This window comes from Molossus molossus, unplaced genomic scaffold (assembly GCF_014108415.1).
Source record: "Molossus molossus isolate mMolMol1 unplaced genomic scaffold, mMolMol1.p scaffold_m16_p_15, whole genome shotgun sequence".
Classification (NCBI taxonomy): Eukaryota; Metazoa; Chordata; class Mammalia; order Chiroptera; family Molossidae; genus Molossus; species Molossus molossus.
This window is the reverse complement of record NW_023425350.1, coordinates 33,737,770-33,750,370: the sequence shown is the minus strand read 5'-3', so window position 1 is coordinate 33,750,370 and position 12,601 is coordinate 33,737,770. Positions and strand designations below refer to the sequence as shown.

General features: G+C 45.6%; 1 protein-coding gene across 1 annotated transcript in view; it reads left to right on the top strand.

Moving 5' to 3' along the window:
• Window positions 1–2,448: 2,448 nt before the first annotated feature.
• LHCGR (luteinizing hormone/choriogonadotropin receptor) overlaps window positions 2,449–12,601 on the top strand; it is a 55,252-nt gene continuing 45,099 nt past the window's right edge. The window contains exon 1 of the mRNA XM_036263366.1: window positions 2,449–2,612. Within this exon, the coding sequence (XP_036119259.1) occupies window positions 2,449–2,612 (164 nt within the window). The remainder of the gene's footprint in view (window positions 2,613–12,601) is intronic.

Sequence of the window (12,601 nt, the reverse complement as noted above, 5' to 3'; positions counted from 1 at the left end):
CTTTCAAATCAACAACTTCACCTTTTTATAAAGGATTTTATTTCCAATCCAACACAGCAACAAGAAGCCAATATATACAATCCAACTCTTTCCATCAGCAATACAATTGGTGCTACCCACAAAGGCCTCGCCTTTCAGAGCCAGAAGACCCTTAAGGATTGTGAATTCCAACCGCTCCTCCTACAGGCAAGGAAATCAAAAACCAAGGCATATGGTTGATGACAGAAAAGAAAGGAAAACCCGGGTGTCCTGACGGCCCTGTTCTTTTCTTATGGAAGTTTAAGTAGCCCCCAAAGATACTCAAGCACAGAATCAAATGGTTCTTCAGGGGTGGGTGCAAGCTACCATTCTTTTTCTATAACAGATAAGCTGTGGAGTAAATAGAAAAGGCCACATAAAACATAAGACTTGAAATAAATGCCATTCAGCCACCTTGAAGTATTTCTTTTTTTTTCTCCTGCAATTCAAGATATATGGTGAAAATGTTTGAAAACCCCAGAGTTACCCCAACTTCCCTACCAAAATCTAACAAAGCTAAAAGAGACGAAATGTGACATCAAGGTAGTCAGGGGTAATTACTTGATACCTACCCAGAAAGATCCAGAGTGGTTGAAGATAAATCATGCAAGGTTGTTAAGTTCATCTCAGAAGATTTATTGAGCTATTGGTCTGTGCATAGGTTTCATTTATTCATTTTATTATTCAATAATATATACTGAGCACCTACTAGGAGCTAGAAGATGTGATATGCCCTAGCAATACAAAGATGAATAGACAGGAGGAAGCAAAATTAAAGCCATAATTACAGTGTGTTGTGTTACTGGCTATAGAATCAGGAGCTATGGCCACAACTACTCAGGTAAGTTGAATCAGAGAAGGCTTTACAGTGGAAATGGCAGTGGGTTGAATCATGAAGGATAACTAGGAGTTTACCTAATAGAATATGGAAAAGGAAAAGACAATCACTTCAGGTCAGGAGAACAGCAAATGCAGAGGTACGAGAGGATGAGGAGCAGTTTGGTAAGCAGTTGGATACAGGGATCCAGAAAATGAAGACAATCACATAGACATAAGTTTTATTTTTCATGCCATCTAGCACAATGCTGTCATCTAGCAAAGCCAAATGATGTTTTGATTTTGATTTTTAAATCTACCTTCCTTGGGCAAGAGGTACCAAGAATCTAGAGATGGGTGACTGAGCCAGTCTGTCCATGAGAGGTGGCTTCAAAACAGAAAATAAAAAAATAAAAAAGAAAGAAAGAAAAAAGGAATCTGTTTTCATTTCCTTTCTGTACAGTCTTGGACACCTTCCCAGCTCTCAAAGTCTACCTCTTCCAGAAAGACTTCTAGGATTTCCAGAGTCCAAATAGAGTCCTTGGAGAGAAGGCAGGAAATGTGTTTTAATGATTAACCTAAATAGGAGAAATTATGGATCCCCCGGTTTACCATAAAATTTTGTCTCCTTTCCAAGTATGCAGATCATATAGTAATTTTTTGCCTGCATGATAGTTATGAGTTCAAACAGGTTTCTGCTACTTACACGCTCTGTGACTTCCAGGAAGTCATGTACCCTCTCGACAAAATGTTTCTGGTTGTAACACCTGCTAGTTTACTGTGAAGCTTAGACATGATGTGAGGGAAAGCACCTGTCACAGATCCAGCCTATACTGGGCTTCCCATTGGAGTAACTGCTATATATTATTAGAGCAGTTTCATTCATTCAACAAACCTTTACCATGTAGAAGCCAGAAGGAATGCACAAATAAATGGAACTGGATTTTTCTTCTAGTACCTCACGATCTAGAGCAGAGATTAGAACACATTCAGATCACTATAGTATAAGGAGGAAAGCAGTTACTACCAGGAGAACACAGACAGTTCTGGGGAAGTTGGGAGGACAGAGATTACGTTGGTGAGGATGGTGGGGAAGAAGGAGAAAGGATTTAGGGCTGAGAATGAAGGAAAGGAGAAGCTTCTCAGCTGGGCACTTGCACCCCCTTTGGATGTGGGTATGGCAAGTATCCGAGTGTAGGTCTGCCCCTCCCAGACCAAACGAGAGAGGTTAAGGGAAGTAACACTCCCTCAACTTCACACTCCAAGTTACAGGGAGCCAGGACAGGAATTCAGAACTCCCCATCCCTATCCAAAGCATGCACCATTACCACACTCTACCCCCTAAACCCAGGGCTATTTGCAGGTGCAGCGGACAGGACAGTCCAGGGAAAGCAGCAGTAAGGACGAGACGGGGGTCACTGAACACTGACTGTCCCAGGTCGGGGCAGAGCAGAAGCTCGGAGGTGGGGGCGCCCTACGGGGGAGGGGCGGGCAGGCTCGGAGGAGGTGGGAAGACGCCGAGGGGCGGGGAGAGGGGCGCGGGCGGCTCTCCAGGCACTCCAGGGCTGTCAGGGTGCGCCCAGCCGCAGGAGCCCGCGCTCCGGCTCTCCCGCCATGGGGCAGCCGACCCCGGCTCGGTGGCCGCTGCTGGCGCTGCTGGTGCTGCTGCCGCCCGCGCAGCCGCGGGTGCTGAGTAGGGCGCACTGCCCGGAGCCCTGCAGCTGCCCGCCCGACGGCGCCCTGCGCTGCCCTGGCCCACTGGCCGGCCTCACCCGACTGTGAGTACGCGGTGCCCGGCCTGGGACCCTCGCCTTCTCCCCGCCACCTTGCCTCCCTACTCTTTAGCTTCTTTTTCCTGATACCTTGGAGAAAGACCATTAGCCCTATCAAACCCACCGCCTTGTAGGGTGATGAGAAGCCACAGCTTGGGGTCTGTCTTTACCAGCCTGTGCCGCACCCTGGATTTGGGTCCCCCCTGCTGGCTCACCCTCCAGCCCCTGGCGACCTGGGTCCCCTCCATCTCCATGGCTGGGGCTGTAGGCAGGGAGTGTGGAACTGCCCAAAGCTGCAGGGGAGGGCCTCGCTCCCTACGCTGCTGGAAGGCGACGGGGCAGGATGCTGTTCAATCAGCAGCTGTCTCTGCCCCCCAATCTTGGCATGGTCTTTGAGCCTTGGGCCTGCCTGGTCGGTGAAACTCACTATACCTCAGGTTTCCTGTGGTCCTCTAGGAATGATGTGTTCAGGCCCTATGGCCAGGGGTGACCTGGTCACTAAACCCGGATGGCTGGGGAGCCGCCTCCCCCAACCAGGGCCCACCTACACCTTAGTGAGCATGCAAGCCTCGGCTCCACCCCGTCTCAGCAGACGGCATGTCAACCAAGGCCTAACCAGACAAAGGCCCTGTGTGCCGCCTTGGGCGGCCACCACTGGCTCCACACTCACGGGGTGGTTAAGGAAATTGTATACATCAGCAAGCAGGTGGAAAGTTGTTTGCTGAAATAATAAGGTGAAGAGAAGGGGGCCTTTAGTGCTAGTGTATCAGAGTGTCCCCAGATCTCCCTTCTTCAGTTTAGAAAACGGCACTACACATAATATGATTCTGCTTATATAAAATGTCCAGATACACAGAAAGTAGATTAGAAGCTGCCAGGCTGGAGTAAAGGCCAGGTGACTGCTAATGGGTGCAGCTTCTTGGGATGACAAAAATTACTCAAAATTAGTCCAGCCAGCGTGGCTCAGTGGATTGAGCTTCAGTCCCATGGACTGAGAGGTCTGAGTTTTGATTCCCAGTCAGGACACATGCCCGGGTGGCAGGTGTTTCTCTCTCACATCGATGTTGCTATCTCTCTTTCCCTTTCTCTCGCTCTAAAAAAAATCAATAAAAAACACTTTTTAAAAATTATCTAAAAATAGATTGTGGTGATGGTTGCACAACTCCATGAATATACTAAAAGTGATTGCATTATACACTATAAGTAGGTGAATTTTATAGTATATGAATTACATTTCGATAAAGTTGTTAGAAGAAAAAGGAAAGAAAAATAGTGCTATAAAAGTATCCAAAAGGCACCAGGAAGTCTTGATGATGTTGTAACAATTAGAGGTAATGGAATTCCATGCTATGGGAGGAGATTCCCCTCCCCCACTACCTTGGGCCCTAGCAGTCCGTCAGAGGCCCACTTCACTGAGCGGAATCCCCTCCCTCCTGAGGGCTTGGACTTCTCCCCTGGAAGAGTTAGTGGCCTTCAGGGAATATTTGTGGTTGACAGACACAGTTTAAAGGTTGAGAGGTTTATATTAATTAGTTTCCATTAATTATCTTGTCAGCTCAATTCTCTGAAGGTGAGGACCATGCTGATAGAATTTATTTCAATCAATCAACAAATCTATGGAACCTGCCTTCAAAGTCCCAGCCCTTGTCCTTCTCTGACAAACCTCTCATCCTGCTCTTATGAATGACTGTGCCACTGACAGCCTTTCTCACTGCCTGGTACTTATCACGCAGCTTACAGGACACTGAGATCCAAGAGGTGGAGTAACCTACCCAAGGTCCCGCAGCTATTGAGAAGTAGCAAAGACACTTCATCTATTAATTATCTTTTTATGTTTGCTTTCTTAATAAGAAAATACCAGATATATCTATATATAGATATATCTACACACACACACACACACACACACACACATATTCCCAGCTTCTCCAAGTTGGCACTGTGTGGGAGGCAGGAATAGGTGGACCAAGTCCCAGCTTCTTTCAGATTCAGATTTTCACTGAGATCTCTCAACAGTTCCTCTGGCCACACCCACCATGGCTTCAGGAGCATACCCCTTCCCTGGACAAGACTGGAGTTAAAAGATCAAACAAAACAAAAATCACCCTGGCTGGCATCTCAGTGGTTAGAGCATCGGCCCACACACAGAAGGGTTGGTTGGAGGTTTGATTCCCAGTCAAGAGCATGTACCTGAGTTGCAGGTTCAATCCCCTGCCCTGGTCTGGGTGTTGAGGCAACCAATGGATGTGTCGCTCTCACATAGGTCTCTCTCTCTTTCTCTCTCTCTCTCTCTCTCTCTTTCTCCCTTCCCCCCCCCCCCCAATGGAAAAAATATTCCTGGGTGAGGATTAACAACAACAAAAGTCCTCTAGTTTAGAGAAGCCACGAACCCCTCAAAAAGATTTTAAGGGTTGATTAGGTTTAGGGGTGGAGTGTGAGACAAGCTAAGTGCTGCTAGCACACTCTATGCTGCTGGCTGGTCTCACTCCCATAAGGAGCTAGTTGTCCAGGCTCTGAAGCCCTCTGCCATTCCTGTGGGATTCTAAAGAACCCTTGATTTCCTCCCTTCACACTCACTATCTTGGCATCCACACCAGGAGCATCTTCTCCTAGACATTAGGTCAAAAGCATGCTGCCCCTAACAAGGTGGGACTTCCTGAGGATCAGACAATCAAGAGATGACCTTATTCTTCAGGTGAAACTCCTTTGGACGTGGAGCCTATAAAGGCCCAAACAGGATAACTTCTTCAGCAGAATATGGTGACAACAGCAATATGACAAAAGAGATGCCTAAGAAGGAACAGGAGGGTAGATACTTTAAGGCAATGTTCCTCCAACTGTGGACCCAGACCGGCGGCAGGAGCATCATCTGGGAAATATTAGACATGTACACTCTTGGGCCCCAGCCCTACTCTACTGAATCAGAAACCCCGAGGGTGTGGCCAGCAGTCTGTGTTAACAAAGTCCCCAGGTGATTCTGATGCATGCTGAAGATTGAGAACCAAGGTATTGCTCTCCACCAAAGATATAATCTTCTGGAAAGCAAGGAGTATGTTTGAAACTCCCTTGTGCCATACACTTCCTATCCCCATTCCCCCCACCCCACCCCCATACACACATCCACAATACCTATTTATTGCAAAAGGCAGCTATGATCAAATTAAAACCCCAGACTCTAGACATATGAAAAATAAGCTGGACTGAGAAAAATGTTTTGTTTTGTTTTTGTTTCCTTAAAGAGGGATGGAGAAGGACAGACACTGACAGGAAAGGGTGGGGAGGAATAATACTTGATGGAGTGGGATCTCAGTGCAGGTGGGAGAAGAGCGTTAGTCTCTGGTCCTAGGGGAAGAGTTAATCTTAGAAAGAATAGAGTCTTCTGAGTCCTGGGACAAGAAGGCAGTTGGGTAAAGGTATAACTCAACATTGAGGCAAAAGACAGGAAAAGCGTACAGGTTCATGTTTAAATCCTCTTTCCTGCCCTGGCTGGTTTGGCTCAATGGTTAGAGCATCGGCCTGCAGTCCAGAGAGACCCAGGTTCGGTTCCCACTAAGGTCATGTACCTCGGTTGCAGTTTGTCCCCGGCCCTGGTTGGGTTGTGTGGGAGGCAGCCTCTCGATGTGTCCTTTTCACGTCAATGTTTCTCTGTCTCTCTCTTCCTCTCTTTTCCTCCCACTCTATCTGAACAACAACAACAACAAAAATGGAGAAATGTCCTCGGGTGAGGATAAAATAAAAATCCTCTTTCCTGCCTGGCTGGTTTGGCTCAGCAGTTAGAGCGTTGGACCATGGACCACTGAGTTGCGAGTTCAATTCCAGTCAAGGGGATGCAGTTCATCCCTGGCCCTGGTCAGGGTTGTGTGGGAAGCAACCAGTTGATGTGTCACTCTCACATCAATGTTTCTCTTTCTCTCCCTCTCTCTCCCTCCCTCCCACTCTATCTGAGATAAATGGGAAAATATCCTTGGGTAAGGATTAAAAAGAAATCCTCTTTCCTTAATGATGAATTAGTGGAATGGTAAACAGTAATTATAAGCTAGACAAATGCTATGAATAACAAGTTATCAGGAGCTTTTAAAAAGAAGAGAACTAAAATTATAAGGTAAGGCTTCTGGAAGAAGAGGGATGTGGTCTTGCCCTGTTTATCCACAGGACTTGACTCAGCAGAGGGAAGAGGGCACTCCTGCTTCTGGGGGTGGGAGAAGGCGAGGACCACAGAGCACCTTCGAATTCATCACCAGCCCCTCAGCAGGTGCTAGTTTATGCTTTAACCATTTCAGACCTTGGAAGTCCTATCTTTGAAGACTTCCACCTAAAGTTCACTATTTGGTTTAAAATGGGGGGAGGAGGCTGTCGGCTGTAATCACTTATCATTGACAAGCCCACTGCTTGCAAATTTTGAAAATGGTAGTGTTCAATTCTTCATATCTCTCTGTCTTCCATGTTTTATGAAAACTTAGGTATTTAAAATCCAAAATGTGATAAAAAAAAAAAAAAAAAAAAAGCCTCCCACATTTTCACTCGTTTTAATTGGGGAATAGAAAAAAATGATTTTAAATTTTTCCTTTCCTTATTAGTTCCAGACAACTGGAAGGGAGAGGGGAAAAAATCTCACCTTGCCTATGGTTATATAAAGATCTTTGTCTCTATGACAACAGAAAGGTTGATCTGCTTGATATAGAAACAGCTTCTGAAAAATCTGTTTGTAAGAAAATGCTAATAATAATTATGGCAATTTATTTTTTGCATGTTGTCCCTACTGAACAGAGATTAAACTTTTAGACTTTATTATAAGACATGATCCAGAGACTTAGAAAGATAAAATGTGCTGTGTCCATGAGTCCAGGGTCACAGGAGGATGTTAGCATCCTGACGTCTTTCCTGGATGTCTGTGTCCTTCTTCCGCCTGCAGTGGAAATCAGGGTCCAGAACAGTGCTCTGTGTTGTAGAGGGATGTGCAGGAGGAGGGCATGGTCCCTGACCTTGAGGAGCCCACAGTCTATGTGGAAACACACTTAAAAGACTGATACACATAGGGAAAGAGGCAACAAGGCTCTAAGGAAATCAGAGCATAGACCAATCACTGTGGACTGAAATCTCCAAAGGCTTCACGAGCCAAGGGTCATAAGGCTGAACCTTGAGAGAGAAGGGAAGAGTCCAGGTGGAAGAACCACAGGTTATAGGAGACTAGAGAAGCATAGAATAAGGTTGAATGGATTTTTCCCCCTCTTATTATGCCTCTCCCAGGCTCCTTGGGGGAATTTCTTTTTTAAAGAAAAGATATGAAGTTATCAGAAACATTTTATTAAATTATCCAGAGGGTTGTGCAAAAAGAAAAAATTCCAATATGCAGTTTTTGACTGATAAATATTCAAAGTCATTCTTGGACAGTTAATTAAAAGACATTAAGTAAAAATCATGATATGAAGTCATTTCCCCATGAAGCATTCCCCCAATGTTCCCTCCCTCCTGCCCCCTCACACAAACACACCTACTTTCTTCAATACCTTGCACTTACGTACACGTGTGCACGTATCCCACCACAGTGTAACCATTAATTCAGCGTGTGCCTCTTCTGCTACAGCAGGGTTTCTCAACCTAACACAATTGACACTTGGAATCAGGTAATCATTTGTTGGGGGCTGTTTTGTACACAGTGGGGTGCTTAGCAGCATCTCTGACCTCTGCCCACCAGATGCCAGTTGCGCCGCCCTCCCAAATTGTGACAACCAGAAATGTCTCTGGATACCTGACAAATGGTCCCTGGGGGTAAAATCTGCCCTTGTGCTTGAATCATTGTGCTAAAGTGAGAACCAATTGAAGAGGCCTTATTCAACTCAAGATTCCCAGAATTTCTCAGGCAGTACGATTAAAGTGTTTACTGAGCTACCTATCTGATGATCCAACTGAGTAGATAGCTAATTAGAACAATGAACCTGTGCAAAAAGGAAACACACGTTAATTGGCACGTACCATATCTAAATGTGATTTTAAAATTCTTCATCCTAGAGAAGGGGGAAGCCAGGGGTGCTATGGCTGCTGGAGGGAGTTCTCTGTGTTATGTCAACATCCAGGTCCCAGACTTTGCAGACCCCAGTCTGTCCTTTGAACGGGCCATAGTAGACATATCAGCTTCAGAGAAACAAGACTGGAAGCTTACCTATGTTAATGTGCCCATCCAGACTTTTAATTTTTATTGTCTATTTGTTTTAACTTACTCATTAGGAAAACAAATCAATCCCCAACCTAGGAGCCATTAAAACATAACAAAACAACCGCAAAGGCAGCCTGAATCGAGACCAGTGGGTTTCCAGTCCAGGACACCGCAGGACAGAGGGAAGCCTACCAAATTCTTATTAGTAGGACAGTTTGTCCTACCCTCGGCTTCCCTAAAGCTGGCCAAATCAAAAAAACTCTGAATACAGAAAGTTCATGTCCCACCTCCCACGCCCACAAAAAGCAAAGGCCCCAGGTAGCAGTTGATCCTGCACCTCAGTTCTGACTCAGCTCCCTGGGCTATACCTTCAAGGCGATTCTTAAACACGGCTGTGCCTATAAACAGGCTCCTTGGGGGAAGCTTTGCAAGAACCAGATTTTATTAGTTTAAAAATCATCCTTTTGGGGAAAGTGAATGATGGCCCCTAGTGAGACACTAAAAAGCAAACAATAGAGTTCCCAAAATCTCAGTGGAAGTGGGGAGCCAAAAGGTTAACACACAGACCTTTCTGGCACTGGACCCAGCTCCCCCCTTGGAGAGCAATAATTCTTTGGGTTTTCTCTTGCCTTATTCTTTTTTTATTTCAAAAGCAGTGTCAGGCTAATTCAAGGCTCAAATTCTGCTCTTTTACCCACCGCTATCTTCTTCCCAAGCCCTTCAACTGAGCTTCTTTTCATGTCTTAAAATGAGGCCTGAAAGCTTTCTTTCCAAAGCATAGTCTCCCAGAGCAGCTGCACCAGACAGTGTCTTGGCCGTGTGTAATTCTGATCTGACACAAGGAACGTTAAAGCCAGTTGAGTCCTGGTGGTGGGGAGAGGCCCTGCTGCTCACGTCCAGACCCCAGCGGGCTGGCTCCACAGGAGCATATGTGTTCTGTTCTGGCAGCTCCCTGGGTGTGCGAAAAATCACATTTAATGCAGATTTTAGCAAGTCTCCCACCAGCTATGTTTTTTTAAGATGGGAATTAAAATAATCCCTCCTACCAGGCAGGTGGTCTCTCTGACTTGGTGGGCAGCTTCTAGCAGCTTCTCTACATGGTCCTCATTTACTCCCAGCTTCTGCCTCACTGGGAGATGAAACAGCTGCTCTGTGTGGCCCTGAGCCACCGCTCTGGAATGCCACCTGAACCAAATTCAGCATCATCTTGACTCTGATGAGATGGGGTGACTCCTGAGTCCCTAATTCTACCTCATGAGCAACAGCAGATAGCATTTCTGAGCCCACAGGGATGGGGTACTCTGTTTTGACAGAGTTCAACACAGCCCCCAAATGATCTGAATTGATCAACAGGACAAAGACCAGGCAGACCTGAGTTCTAGCACCAGGTCTCTTGGCCCTGATTTGCAACTGATAAAACCTCTGTGCTGTCTGTAAAAGGGTGTGATGATTGCTGGCCCTGAATGGGAATGACTGTGGTGAAGATAAACCAGACAGCAGAGCCAAAAGTACTGGGAAGTCAAGGTTTCACATGACTACAAAGTATTACTGTAACAATCTGATGATGCAGAGAAGACTGCATTTACTGTTCAGCCTCATAGCCCATACATGAGGTTGACCAGTAAATATCTATCTTCCAAGGGGCAAGCCTGGTGGACTAGTTTTGTTCCTGGTAGGTGTTCATTAGAGAAAATGACCCACTAGGTCTTCTCAGCCTTGAAGGTGAATTAGTTAGAATCCCGAAATAGCAGAGCTCATTATTGCCCGGAGTCTGATACGCTGGTCTTTTCAGCCCAGGCTGAGCTGCCTCTCGAACAGGCCACCTAACACCTGATTATAGGCTGCTTTCTATCATTCAGTTGGGTCACTCCTATCGGCCCAGCGAAGCATCTGAGTCCATTCTGCATCATTTCTTTCCCCCAGCCCCACTCCCCATCCCTAAGCCTCAGGCTGAAAACACAGAAAACTTTCAGGTCAGACTCATTGACCGCTCAGGAACTAAATACTGAAATGGACACATCAACATGCAGGGTCCAATCACAGTCCTCAGACTGTAGCAGAAAGAGGACTACAGTTTTCAGATGACTATAGGGAACAATAGAAGGTGATAAAAACCAGATAAAGGTTTTAAACAAAGTCTGATAGGAGTTCAGGAAAGGGAACCTTCTCTGAGAGCCAGAGTAACAAAGAAATCTTGGCGGAGGTATCATTTGAGCTTTAGTTGTTTAAGCCTCACTCTCCATAGGGGCAGCGGGGTTAATGCATTTATCCCATGAGGTCAGTCCTGGCCTTTGACACCAGCTCAGAAAAGCCACTGGGCAATCACTCTTTCCCGTCTTCTGCTCTCTCATTGACCATAGCATGTGCCCTGTCTGTGTTATGGGACATCTGTGGACAGGGGACCACTCCCATTGCAAACCATGGACAGGGCTCTCATTAAGGCTTTTCTCACTTGTAAGTTCCAGAAATCAACGCTGACAAACCGAATCACAAGGGATGGACTTACTAGAACAATAAGGATGTGGAGGATGTGGGCAAGATCCAGAGAGAATCTGGCATTTTAGCAGTAAGAGGTCAGGGAACTTCTTTCTAGATTCCACTTTTACAAGGAGTCCGTTCCAAAGACTCCTGTCTGTCTGTTACAGTTTTAAATTCCCAAGAGAGAGAATCTGATGGTCTCCCCGCTGCCCAGCCCCAAGGCAGAAGCATATGAGCCTAGTCACTGAGGTGCTTCTACCCTGATGCAACCAGCAATGAGATGCTTGCAGAGAAGGGCCGTTTTGAGCCAGGCAACCTCACAAGTTGGTATCTGCCGGAAAGCACACGTGCCAGTAATTTCAGGCACTTCAAACCCATCCTCAGATTAATTAAACTATGTGGTTATCTCAGTTGCAACCACCTTTTACAGGATCACTAAAAATTAAAACAAAATAAAATAAAGACGTTTTTAAGTGTCTGGAAGCAGAAGCTTGTAATGAAAACGCTTCCTAGAGCATGTCCGCAGTGTCACTGCCCTGACAACTTAATATTCTCTCTGCTCTAAAAAATATCTTTGAGAAATCATTACAGATGATGCAGACATTCCCCCAGGAAGAATCCAACATGTAGTTTTATTTACCAGAGTTATTCTTGTCATGTTATATTATTGCTAGGAGAATTCTAGTTTAGGGGGTAAAGTCTGGATTATTTTGCTTTGTGTCTTCAGAAAACTTTAAATGGGTTTTGAGTGAGAGCTTAGATCTATTTACCATTTTCCTCTGAGAATTTATGTTTTTAATTTAGTTGTAGCACAAATGACTTGGAAAATCCATTATCCAGGAATCTTCTTGAACATCTTGGTTCCCATTATAATTCATAAGCACCTAGCAGCTTCTGGGGTGTTCTGGACAGACTGCCTTAGAAGGCAGCCACGCAAACCGTACTTTGCAATGGGAGAGCTCCAACTAAACTTTTTTTTTCAATCCTCACCCAAGGATATTTTTTTCCCCATTGATTTTTAGAGACAGTGGGAGGGAAGGAAGGAGGTGGGGGGAGAGAGAGAGAAACATCGATGTGAGGGACACACATCAATTTATTGCCTCCCGCATGTGCCCCAACCAAGATCGGGGATCAAACTAGCAACCCAGATACATGCCCTGACTGAAATCAAACCCTGGACCTTTTGGACTGAGGGCCAATGCTCTAACCACTGAGAAACACTGTCCAGGGCCTGACTGAATTTTTTAAATTAATGAGCAAATGTGATCTCCGCAGTCCGGCTTCCTGGAGTTTAAATATTTAATGGAAAGTTGCTCTTTATCATTTCTTTAAAAGCTATCAGGTGAGGCCTCTAAGAGATACC